At 56.5% G+C, this 11,364-nt stretch overlaps 2 protein-coding genes across 2 annotated transcripts; both read right to left on the bottom strand.

Moving 5' to 3' along the window:
• Nucleotides 1–8: 8 nt before the first annotated feature.
• B0H18DRAFT_1125115 (uncharacterized protein) lies at nucleotides 9–933 on the bottom strand (the record flags this gene model as incomplete). Its single annotated transcript, XM_048034966.1, has 3 exons — nucleotides 9–668; nucleotides 726–835; nucleotides 885–933. Coding segments are annotated over 3 exons (819 nt in total), but the record flags the coding sequence as incomplete, so codon positions are not given.
• A 2,728-nt stretch (nucleotides 934–3,661) lies between these two features.
• On the bottom strand, nucleotides 3,662–7,456 carry B0H18DRAFT_110228 (uncharacterized protein). Its single transcript, XM_048032546.1, has 6 exons — nucleotides 7,361–7,456; nucleotides 7,115–7,310; nucleotides 5,837–7,065; nucleotides 5,349–5,789; nucleotides 4,628–5,299; nucleotides 3,662–4,575 (listed from the first exon to the last, which is right to left on the bottom strand). The coding sequence occupies exons 1-6, from the start codon at nucleotides 7,369–7,371 to the stop codon at nucleotides 3,909–3,911; spliced, it is 3,216 nt and encodes a 1,071-aa protein (XP_047886951.1). The 5' UTR covers nucleotides 7,372–7,456; the 3' UTR covers nucleotides 3,662–3,908.
• Between the last annotated feature and the right edge of the window lie 3,908 nt (nucleotides 7,457–11,364).

Raw genomic sequence — 11,364 nt, 5'->3', positions numbered from 1 at the left:
GGACCAACGTATTGCGTTGGGTATGGAGGATCGTATTCTAAGATCATGACACCGCGCTCCTGCGGTAGAGACGGCTCGACGACTTCCTGAATCTTGAGCTCGGGGACGAGCTGCGAATAGCGACGGATATACCAGACGGGAATCCCAGCGCGGTAGAGCCGAGACACAACTGCAGGGTCAGCGGAGATGGCTCCCATGAGACTTGAATCGGTCTGGTGGACCTTCGTGTCGACCATACGAGCGTTGAACGTGTTGACGAAATCCATGTACGCCGAGGCCTCGGCGTAGTAGCGTTGATACTCACGCATCTCCCACAGGAAGCGTTGTAAGGTGACGGGAATGCTGCGCATCCGTTCAACCGCCTCGGAAGCGGAGAGCGCGAAGTTCTTGAGGGCGGCATGGATGTTCTCTGGACCGCGGCGGTCGGATTTCGCCGCATCCTCTGCGATGAATTGGGACACCTGGATGTGCAGAAACTCGAGGTCGGCTGCGAGGACAACACGTCGGTCGGGATGGAGGAGGACGAGGGGGTTGCCGTGCTCGTCGACGGTGTTGCTGGGTCGCCAACTCTCTGGACCGACGTTGTCGAGCACTGAGATCGGAAGCTCGGAGACGCCCATGCGTGGGTTCGGGAGCACGCACAGGTGCGTGTACTTGGGGTGGAAGAGCTGTGGCCAGCGTGTAGGGTCCGCCGGGCCGTACCAACCATCCTGACGTGCACGTACTTCGATCGTATCGAGGGAAACGGTAGGTATCCACGTCATGTTAGGCGTTGAGATCCAATGCTCAGCGTCCAGTCGGGCGGCAAACTTCGCGTCCGTGAAGTACCATTGCTCTACGACAACTTAGCTGGTAAGTAACTACCGGCAACGAAAGCTGCTTACGGTCAAGACGGCCGGTTTGTGTACGTAAAGTATTGTGAAGGAGCTCCATGTTGCGCGAGGGAAGGGGGACGCAGGACAACGAAAAGACGGTTATGGTGAAAGAACAAGCCACAGCGCTTGCGCGACGCTCGTGGCAGACTCGGGAAACGACCGAAAAGGAAATGTGACAAACTAGACGGAAATGTGAAGAAGTACACACGGAAGCGCCAGGGAATGTCGACGGCGATGAGGATCCTGCGCAGCGTTGAGCGGGGTGGGTAGAAGCAAGAGTTGAACGACTTACTTAAGTTGCGACACGCTTGCAAGCCCAATCGAAGATGATGAGATATGTCATCATGTCAAAAGTTGGGTGCATCTCCAGGCAGGCTGCGATGTATTCCTCGACAGTCCGCGGACGGTTGTTCAGGATTCGCTCCGCGAAAAGGGCGCTGCGAAGGCCAGGGTCTGCCCATACAACGTAGACGGCGGGCTTGATGATGTCGCCGAAGACGCAGTCCGAAGGGGCTTCGAAGACATGCCAACCGAAGAATTCCTTGTTGCTCTGTGAAGATGAACGCATGAGGTCCAAGCCGGTGTGGGGTATTTCAGACGTACCTGAGGTCGGAGGCATGTGAAGCAGTACCCATTCGGAAGCCTCATCTCGCGCTTGAACGTTTGCCAGTCCGCGTCCCGGGCGCTCGTGAACTGCGCAGTGCATGACCGGTGCGTGTAGGAGCGACCAAGGACGTAGCACTTGGAACAAGAGCTCTGCAGAAGGTTGAGGGCGGCATCGATGGCTCGAGAGATTGTCCGCTGCTCCACACTCTTGGCCTCTGCCCGCGCAGCATCGAGACGAACACGCGTGCCGACAGCGGTAGGGGAACCGTCGACATCAGGCCCCTCAGTACCCGGTAACGAGCGCCGGTGGGAGTCAAGGGGCGTACGAGAGCTGCTGGCGATAGCGCGTGAAGATGAGGCTGGCTGTGTCGCAAACCTAGCGGGGACGATTGGATGTAACACGTCTGTGATGGGTGAAGTCCGTCGACGACGATCAGACAGAGGAGACGCAGGGCTAGGAGGACGGAATGTCACGCGACGTCTCTTGCTCACGGGTGTGGGGAGGGCTTGGACATCCGGGGATCCATCTGAATAATCCAAGGCCTGTTCCTCGCGAGAACGGCGACCCATAGTTGGTGTCGAGGTCGCCGGGACAGCGAGACCCTTCGGCACGAAGACAGGTTTGAAGTAGAGCTCCATGTCTGGCGGCCTGAAGTCGAGTTGAGTGACGTGAAGAAACGAGGAGTCGGAAATATACTTACGTTGAAGAAATTGGGAGCCTCAGATCACTGGAACGGCGACGGGGAATGAACGGGCATGGCATGCACTCAGAAAGTGAAACACGTACTGTGAGCGTACCGCTGTGGGAGCCGGCTGCGAGTGTGCGGCGTAGGACGGTTGGGGCGCGTCGTGAACTGCTGATTGGCTACTGGGTGTAGCGTCAGCGTCGCACTAACACGACGGGAAAAAAAGACTTACGAAGGAACAGATGGCGGGTCGAATTGGGGCAATGAAAACTGAGCGTTATCAGAGCGGGAGGACGGAGAGGGTGAGAGACTGGCAGGTAAGGGAGACAGGCTGTGAGGTGGAATGAATTAGCGAGCGTGGTTGCGAGAAGTAACCAACCGTACCGATTAGGGATGGAGGCTTCAGCGTGGTCGTAAGGCAGCGTCTCAGAGTCAAGAGATGTTGGAAATTCCATCGTGTCAAGGTTGGCGAGGACGGGCGCGGGATAGCCAATGAGAGGCTGAACGGGGCCGTCGTTGACGTGCCTCTCGCAAACGTCGCAAAGGTTCGGGTTGGACAGGACAGTGCACTGTGTAGGAGCACCGTCCAGGAACTCTGAGAGGCGTATTCGACGGCATATATCTTCTCGGGCCCAACTGTTGATGACAGCGACACCGAGGATGTCGGGTTCAGGAACGGTGAGCTGCTCATTCTCCAGCAGGTAAACTACGCTGCTGCCAAATGACTTGTCTCGGCACATGCGACCAGCCTGCTGGGAATAGCTGGCTGGCTCGAACGGGAGGCCGTAGTGCCATACGAAGCCAAGGCCTTGAATATCGATGCCCTCGCCGAGAGTACTGGTTGAGACGAGGGCGCGATATGCGCCAGATGTGAACTCCTTCAGAAGGTGAGTCTTGCGGTCGTCCTCGAGGGATGAGTAGAACGCAGGAACGTCCAAGAGGTCGGCGATGCGTTTGACCTCTGAAACCCGTTTGCAGAAGATGAGACCACGGCGGGCCCGAGCGATGTCGAGGAAGTTCTTCAGGAGGGTCGCGTCCCGCTCGTCTTGCCTTGCGAAGGTCAACAGACGGATGGCGATCTCCGGTCTTACAGATGGCAATCGGAAGGCGACAACCTGGTTGACCGCGAGTTTGGCAAAGAGCGCGGATTCCCAATGGGGAGCAAGGGTAGCAGTAAGGAATATGATGGGTATGGAGAGCCGGCGGACATGGGCAAGCTGGCTGAAGCACTCCCGGAAAGAAGCGTGAGTTAGCAACATATGAGCTTCATCCAGGACGATGCGAAGCAGGCGTCCGTGAGAGTTCAGCTGCGAAAGCAGATCATAGAAAGCAGAAGTGCGTGCGTGTTCGGGCGATACGAGGACTAGAGGAACGTAGGAAAGCTCGAGAGCCTGGCCCGGTTGCCAGTGGTGATAGGGAATGGAATGCCCGCGTGCGCGACGAGCAAAGTCAGCGTGAAGGGAATGCAGCGGTACAATCACGACAGTCGTACGATCGGCTTCGTACATCTTCGCAGGCAGAAAGAAGAGGAGGGACTTGCCGTGACCTGTAGGGAGGCAAACCAGCATGTTAACTTTGCGGCTCAGGTAGACCTCGAGGGCCTGGGCCTGCAACGGTGTCGTGAACGAGGCCGTCCGTTTGACCAAGAAGTCGCGCAGGGCCCGTAGGCGATGGGAGTGCACCTGATATTGAACGACGGAAGCAGGGGTGATTGTGAAGACCGACGGGGGACGATCGGAAGTTATGACGGCCGCAAACCGCGTGAGAAGCTGCTCAAGTTTCGGCAGAAGAACAGTGACGAGGGCGGCAGGAAGACAGTCGGCGAGGTGGGTCTGGATTTCCCCTGCGATTGCGGCTGCTGAGACCGTCGCAGATGCCGAGGATGGGGCGACAGCTGCGTCCGAAGCGAGTACAAGCTGATACTCGTCCTGGACGAACTTCGGACCAAGCCCTGTGTCATTGTGCCAATGTGTACTGGCAACGATGTCCGTGACGATCGCTTTTTGGTTGCCAACACCAAGCATGTCGGTGCTGAAGCCGTAATGGGCGTCGAACGTCGCCGTTTCGTGGCCACGCTGGTGCTCGTAGGGGTGTGCGGACTGGGCTGCCAAGCTTGGGTCGCGGTTCCACCTCGTAAGGGCAGACACGAGCTGCCGGTAGTCACGGACGCCAATAGGGGCCCCGAGGTGCATCTCCATGTCGGAGCGCATATACGCCGAGACATCCTCGCCGGTGGTGGTCTTGTGCAGACCGGGGAACAAGTAGTGCTTGAACCTGTCGGCATCGGCCTTCGGCAGGAAAAGCTGGGCGAGAATGTGCTGGGCAGGACGTATGACGCCGAGGTGGAACAGCAGGCGTTGAGCGACTTCAGGAGCGGGCGCACGAACGATGACCTTGTCGCGACCGGTCTGTGAAGCGAATTGAATGAAACTGCGTGTTAGACGAGGACTGACAACGTACCTTTTCTGCGCACTTCCAGTACCCGCCACAAGGACGAGCATGCCATGTAAGACGTATACAGCGCGGGCGGAGCCTCCAGGAATGTTACGGTAGGTCATGCTGGCGAGCTCTTCGCCTCGCGCCGGCTGACCGTAGGAGAGATGAATCATCGTGCAAAGGCGTTGCTCAGCCTCGTAAGCATCACGGAGGAATCGTAAACAGCTATCCGCTACCCATACCAAACGCTCGTTGTGCACGTAGTGGAAGGGACCCGAAGAGCCGTGCGGCTCGACCAAACGACGGAGGAGAGCGTACTGAAGGTGAGATAGGTCATTGCGCGTATCCTCGAAGAAGCTGAAGCCGGGCGTATGGTTCTGCGGTTGGTCGAATATTTTGGAGATATCTTGCGGGAGCCTGAACGCAGGGTCGTCCTTGGAAAGACCGCAGAGGAGCTTCGACGATAGCAGAGAATCGTACTCGGCCATCGCACCTCTAACGACGGTGGCTACAGACGCGTGCGAGAACTCGATATCGTGGAACAAGATGACCTTGCGCTGCAGATCCTTGAATTGAAATTGCGGCATCATATCCTCTTGACTCTCGATGCTGCCGAGGATGCCAGAGAGCGCGGCACAGTATGCGAAAGGGGTGTGCGCCTCCGCAACAAGGAAGGGTCGGAGCTGCTGGTATACACTGCACAGGACGTGAGATGCAGAATTAGACGGGACGAAATAAGACGTACGGGTAGAATTGCAGATTGTCGGCCTGCATACGCGAGACGAGTTCGGTGAACATCACGGACCGGATGATGTATATTAGCTGAGCGTTGAGCCGTCGTATGTCGTTGGTTCGTAAGAAGCCTTGGGCGGTGACGGCGGTAAGGACTTGAAAGTTTGAGATGGCGAAGACGAACGAGTCAAGGGTCGCATCGGAAGGCGTGTTCGTGACGAGAGCATAAAGAAGGGTATGGAGGAGACCGTGGAGGTCAGCATCCGACTGCGAAGCGAGAGCCTCCACGAGACGTTGAGCCGCAATGCACTGGTCTTCGGAGAGAGGCACAACGTGAATGGAGTCCGTGGGCTCCTGCGCACGTAGGACGAAGACGACGAGCCGCGCCAAGTATCTGGAATACTGGAGCGCTGTGCCCGGTCGAACAGTACTGAACGCACCGCCGTATGGGCCGCTGAAAGACGTCAGCGATGGAATGGAACATAGGGGAGGGCGACTTACTCGCCGTACTGAGCCATCTGCCGTTTGAAGTGCGGAGACGTGTACGCGAGGAGTTGGACGACCTTCTCGAAATATGCGTGGGCGACCTCGCGTATGGGCTTCATGAAGGGATGGGCGGGCTCCTCGTCGATGAGGTAGTGAAGGTAAGCGGGCGGAAATTTGCGAACGACGTCGAGCCATCGCTCGCGAGCCAGAAAGCGGCTAAGTGAGCGGTCATTAGCAGGCTCCGAAAGCGGGTCCAGAGCGGGATCCGGGCATATAATCGTGGCTAGGAAGGATTCGAAGATACTCGTTGAGGGATCTACAGGCTCAGGATCAGGGAGAGAGACTGGGAAGACGCGGCGACAGTTGTTCGTGAAGAAAGTTTGGCCAGGGCCTTCGTGGTACTGGCGAGCGGGGTTGCAGTTCGAGACGGCGAAGTGGTTCTTCTTCAGAGAGTCGACCGAGCCATACCCGCGATGGCAAACCGAACAAAACGCACAGTCCTCGATGATGTTCAGGCCGAAGATAGCATTGATGGTAGAGGCGCCAAAAGGAATGCGAGGGACGATGGCGGCCCGTGTATCTATGAGACTGAACGGAAGGAGGGCTTCCGAGACATCGCGCGAATGGAGGTCAAAAATTCCGTGCGATTTCAGGTGCGTGAAGACGGAACTAGCGAGGACGACTTTATGGCAGCTAACGCATATAACGACATTGTGAGCGAGATTGACGACGATCCCCCACCGCTGAAAGTCGGAGGTGACCTCCGTGTCGTCGTCAGGTAAGACGACCGGGGCCGGATCGTCGTCGTTCGCAGCCTCGTCTTCTGCATTGTCAGGGGGAGAGAGGTCGGACAGATGGGTGACCAGGGGGTCCGGAGAAGGCGGGCGAGGAGCGAGAGGCGAGGAAGAAGGAGGCGAGGAGGCAGGCAAATCCGACTTGGGCGGAGAACGAGAGACGGGAGACGGGCTAGGAATTGGGGCAAAAAGATCATCAGGGTCGCATAGAGTTCCGACTGCCACTGGAGGTGGCGAAGAGCGACTGCGACGTTGGGAATGGACCGGAGGGGGCTGCGTCGGAGGGGGCTGCGACGGAGGGCATTGCGACGGAGGGCATTGCGACGGAGGGCATTGCGACGGACGTGCTAGCTGCGACGGCGGTGGACCTAGTCCGTCCTCGACTTCTTCAATCGACGCAGCATCTTCATCGTCGGGATTCGAGAGCGCATGGCACGCCGATATGTGGGTCTGGTAGACTGTTAGGGAATGCTGAGACGAGGATGAAGAGGTCACTTACGCGCATGTAACGGATGACTGCATTGGAGTAATTGCAGCGCCGACAATGGTACTTGCCCGTTGCGAAATCCTTCTCCAGCGTAACGCGTTCCCCGTCTGGGTACACGCAGTCCGAACATATTTGGTGCTTCTGCCGTCGATGCGCGTCACGGCTGGGCGCATAAACGACGCATCCACATAGTTTGCACAAGAACGTTCTAAGGGCTTGTCAGACACAGACACCGGGCGGAGGAAGACACTGACTCACTGGTTAGGCATGGCGAAGCGTTCGAGGGCGAATGAGGATGGGAAGGCGAAGGGACACAGACGGATGTGCGAGAATTATATGGAGAATGGGCGTCGAGCAGAGGGGAAGGTGAAGAGAGGTCCAGAACGCGCGTCCGGGGATGACGATGACAGCGCAAAAGCGAACCGGATCTGGGTTCGAGCTAGGACGGTACGCGTAGAACGAATTGACGTGAAAACAGTCTCGATGCGCCAGCACGCGTCCACCGGTCGGCGCAGTCGGGAATGACGCATTGGGGAAATGGGGCGGCCGAGATTGAGTGGGAGCTTGGAGGCGACAAGGGTGACAGTGTGTCGTCAGCCGCACAACGCGCCGCGTCCCGAAAAGGACACATTGTTGACGGAGGGAGGGGGAGAAGGCGGGGGCCTGACAGCCGTCCATGAGATGGGAGTCGGCGTTTGCTCAGGCACCGCACGCAGATCCATACTGACGTGGGATGCGCGTGCCAATGACGGGGGACGACGTGGTCGACTCGCGTCGTGTTTCTTTGAAGCGCGAAGAAGGCAACCGAGCGTCGAATAGCGACGCACGACAGCTTCAACGCCATCCTCCGAAGCGGGGCACGGAAAGGGGAGTTGCGTGTGCGCACACAGCGGCAACAAACGCAGACTCGTCTAGCATTCGGCCCGTGAAAAGGAGGGACGGCACGTCGAACCGACGGATGTATTTTCGGTGACGACGCGCAAGTTTCACGAAAGGACCGTAGGATCGTTACATAGTGTCTACGGATACTGGTAGTAGTACTGTAACTAAACGGCAAGTTTCACTAATAGGGGACGCGTTACATGGTCTCTACGTATAGTGGTACTGGAGCTAAAGGTAATGATGCTACACGTGTGACGGAGGAACCAGCCGGCGAAGTAGGTGCGCGCGCGAATAACAGGGGGGAAGGGAAGAGGGTGCGTGTCCGGGTCCGGGGTGAGGTCCAGGTCCGGAGGGAGGTCCAGGTCCGGAGGGAGGTCCAGGTCCGGAGGGAGGTCCAGGTCCGGAGGGAGGTCCAAGTCCAAGGGTGCGAGGTAATCCGGGTGCGGGGCGACAGGCTGGGCGGAGGGAAGAAAAACGATAAGCGTAGCCCCAGCGGCCGTGCAACTGCGCGCCCGAAGGCGAACGCAGAGGAGAGGCCATCGTTGCCGTTCGAGAACGGGCGATGGACCTCTACCGGTCAGGGCGGACGAGTCCAGCCCTAACCGGCCACGGCATGGGGTGTGTAGGAGAGAGAGAGGGACGTACCGCGACTTTCAACCCATCGCTAAGCCCCTAACCAACTCCATCCAGCGGCGGCGACCGCAGCGTGTGCGGAGAAGCGCGGGGGCGACGAGGAGACGGGCGGCGAGCGATGGAGAGGGAATGAGGGAGACGGGGCGACCGAGGACCTACAGATAGGAGTGAGCCGTTGCTCGATTGCGTAGCGTAGCAACTTACCTGCGAATGCAGCTATCACGGCATCGGCACCCAACGGAGAGGGTGATGGCGGCGACGACGAGGGAGGCGGCGAGCACGAGGGAGGCGGCGAGCACGAGGGAGGCGGCGAGCACGAGGGAGGCGGCGAGCACGGCGGAGGAGACGGGTGGCACGGCGGAGGAGACGGCGAGCACGGCGGAGGAGACGGCGAGCACGGCGAGACGGGCGACGAGGAGGAAGGAAGAGCGAGTGGAGGGAGCACGACGCGAGTCGAACACTGTGGCGCTGTTTGGCTCTCCTTCCCGATTTAGTAGGCACGCACGTGGTCTCAGCCACACGCCCCGATCGGGGCGCGGCGGAGGAGACGGCGAGCACGAGGGAGGCGGCGAGGACGAGGGAGGCGGCGAGCACGGCGGAGGAGACGGCGAGCACGGCGGAGGAGTCGAAGAGCACGACGAGACGGGCGACGAGGAGGAAGGAAGAGCGAGTGGAGGGAGCACGACGCGAGTCGAACACTGTGGCGCTGTTTGGCTCTCCTTCCCGATTTAGTAGGCATGCACGTGGTCTCAGCCACACGCCCCGATCGGGCAGCGATCACACAAGCCAGGTAGTCTAGTAAGTGTTGCAACGCGCACCAAGCCTCTAAGTGAGCAACTGGGCGTAGCGCGAGGGGTGAAACGGTACGATAGTGAGATATAAAAGTGTACAGGAAAGAATAAGTCACAGAAAGAGTCGACAACGTAGTTCAAAAGGAAGAATGCACAACCATTGAGTGTATGAGCGAGTACAAATACGAAAACAGATCATACACAGCACCGGAAAATATTGTCATCTTGCAGAGATGAGTAGGGGAAAAGAAGTTGGATTGTTCGGATATTCATGAAGCGCCAAATTTGCGATTTCATGAGCGTGAGCATACAAATTGGAGGATATTGGGCTGTACTTGGCTGGGCTGGAGCAATGTTATGCACACAGCTCCTGACTTTGGGCAGGTATTCCTCCCATATTTTGCACATATGATCTACCATATAGGTTCCATTTTCTGAGACACACAGCACTAGCGGGCTGATTGATTTGTGCAGCTGCAGATGAATTTCTGAATATATTGGGCTGTACTTGGCTGGGCTGGAGCACTGTTATGCACACAGCTCCTGACTTTGGGCAGATATTCCTCCCATATTTTGCACATATGATCTACCATATAGGTTCCATTTTCTGAGACACACAGCACTAGCGGGCTGATTGATTTGTGCAGCTGCAGATGAATATCTGAATATATTGGGCTGTACTTGGCTGGGCTGGAGCAATGTTATGCACACAGCTCCTGACTTTGGGCAGGTATTCCTCCCATATTTTGCACATATGATCTACCATATAGGTTCCATTTTCTGAGACACACAGCACTAGCGGGCTGATTGATTTGTGCAGCTGCAGATGAATTTCTGAATATATTGGGCTGTACTTGGCTGGGCTGGAGCAATGTTATGCACACAGCTCCTGACTTTGGGCAGATATTCCTCCCATATTTTGCACATATGATCTACCATATAGGTTCCATTTTCTGAGACACACAGCACTAGCGGGCTGATTGATTTGTGCAGCTGCAGATGAATTTCTGAATATATTGGGCTGTACTTGGCTGGGCTGGAGCAATGTTATGCACACAGCTCCTGACTTTGGGCAGTATTCCTCCCATATTTTGCACATATGATCTACCATATAGGTTCATTTTCTGAGACACACAGCACTAGCGGGCTGATTGATTTGTGCAGCTGCAGATGAATATCTGAATATATTGGGCTGTACTTGGCTGGGCTGGAGCACTGTTATGCACACAGCTCCTGACTTTGGGCAGGTATTCCTCCCATATTTTGCACATATGATCTACCATATAGGTTCCATTTTCTGAGACACACAGCACTAGCGGGCTGATTGATTTGTGCAGCTGCAGATGAATTCTGAATATATTGGGCTGTACTTGGCTGGGCTGGAGCAATGTTATGCACACAGCTCCTGACTTTGGGCAGTATTCCTCCCATATTTTGCACATATGATCTACCATATAGGTTACATTTTCTGAGACACACAGCACTAGCGGGCTGATTGATTTGTGCAGCTGCAGATGAATTCTGAATATATTGGGCTGTACTTGGCTGGGCTGGAGCACTGTTATGCACACAGCTCCTGACTTTGGGCAGATATTCCTCCCATATTTTGCACATATGATCTACCATATAGGTTCTATTTTCTGAGACACACAGCACTAGCGGGCTGATTGATTTGTGCAGCTGCAGATGAATTTCTGAATATATTGGGCTGTACTTGGCTGGGCTGGAGCACTGTTATGCACACAGCTCCTGACTTTGGGCAGGTATTCCTCCCATATTTTGCACATATGATCTACCATATAGGTTCCATTTTCTGAGACACACAGCACTAGCGGGCTGATTGATTTGTGCAGCTGCAGATGAATTTCTGAATATATTGGGCTGTACTTGGCTGGGCTGGAGCACTGTTATGCACACAGCTCCTGACTTTGGGCAGGTATTCCTCCCATATTTTGC

This window comes from Fomitopsis serialis, assembly GCF_022376445.1.
Source record: "Fomitopsis serialis strain Sig1Antser10 chromosome Unknown B0H18scaffold_143, whole genome shotgun sequence".
NCBI lineage: Eukaryota > Fungi > Basidiomycota > Agaricomycetes > Polyporales > Fomitopsidaceae > Fomitopsis > Fomitopsis serialis.
This window is presented reverse-complemented; position numbering and strand designations above follow the sequence as displayed.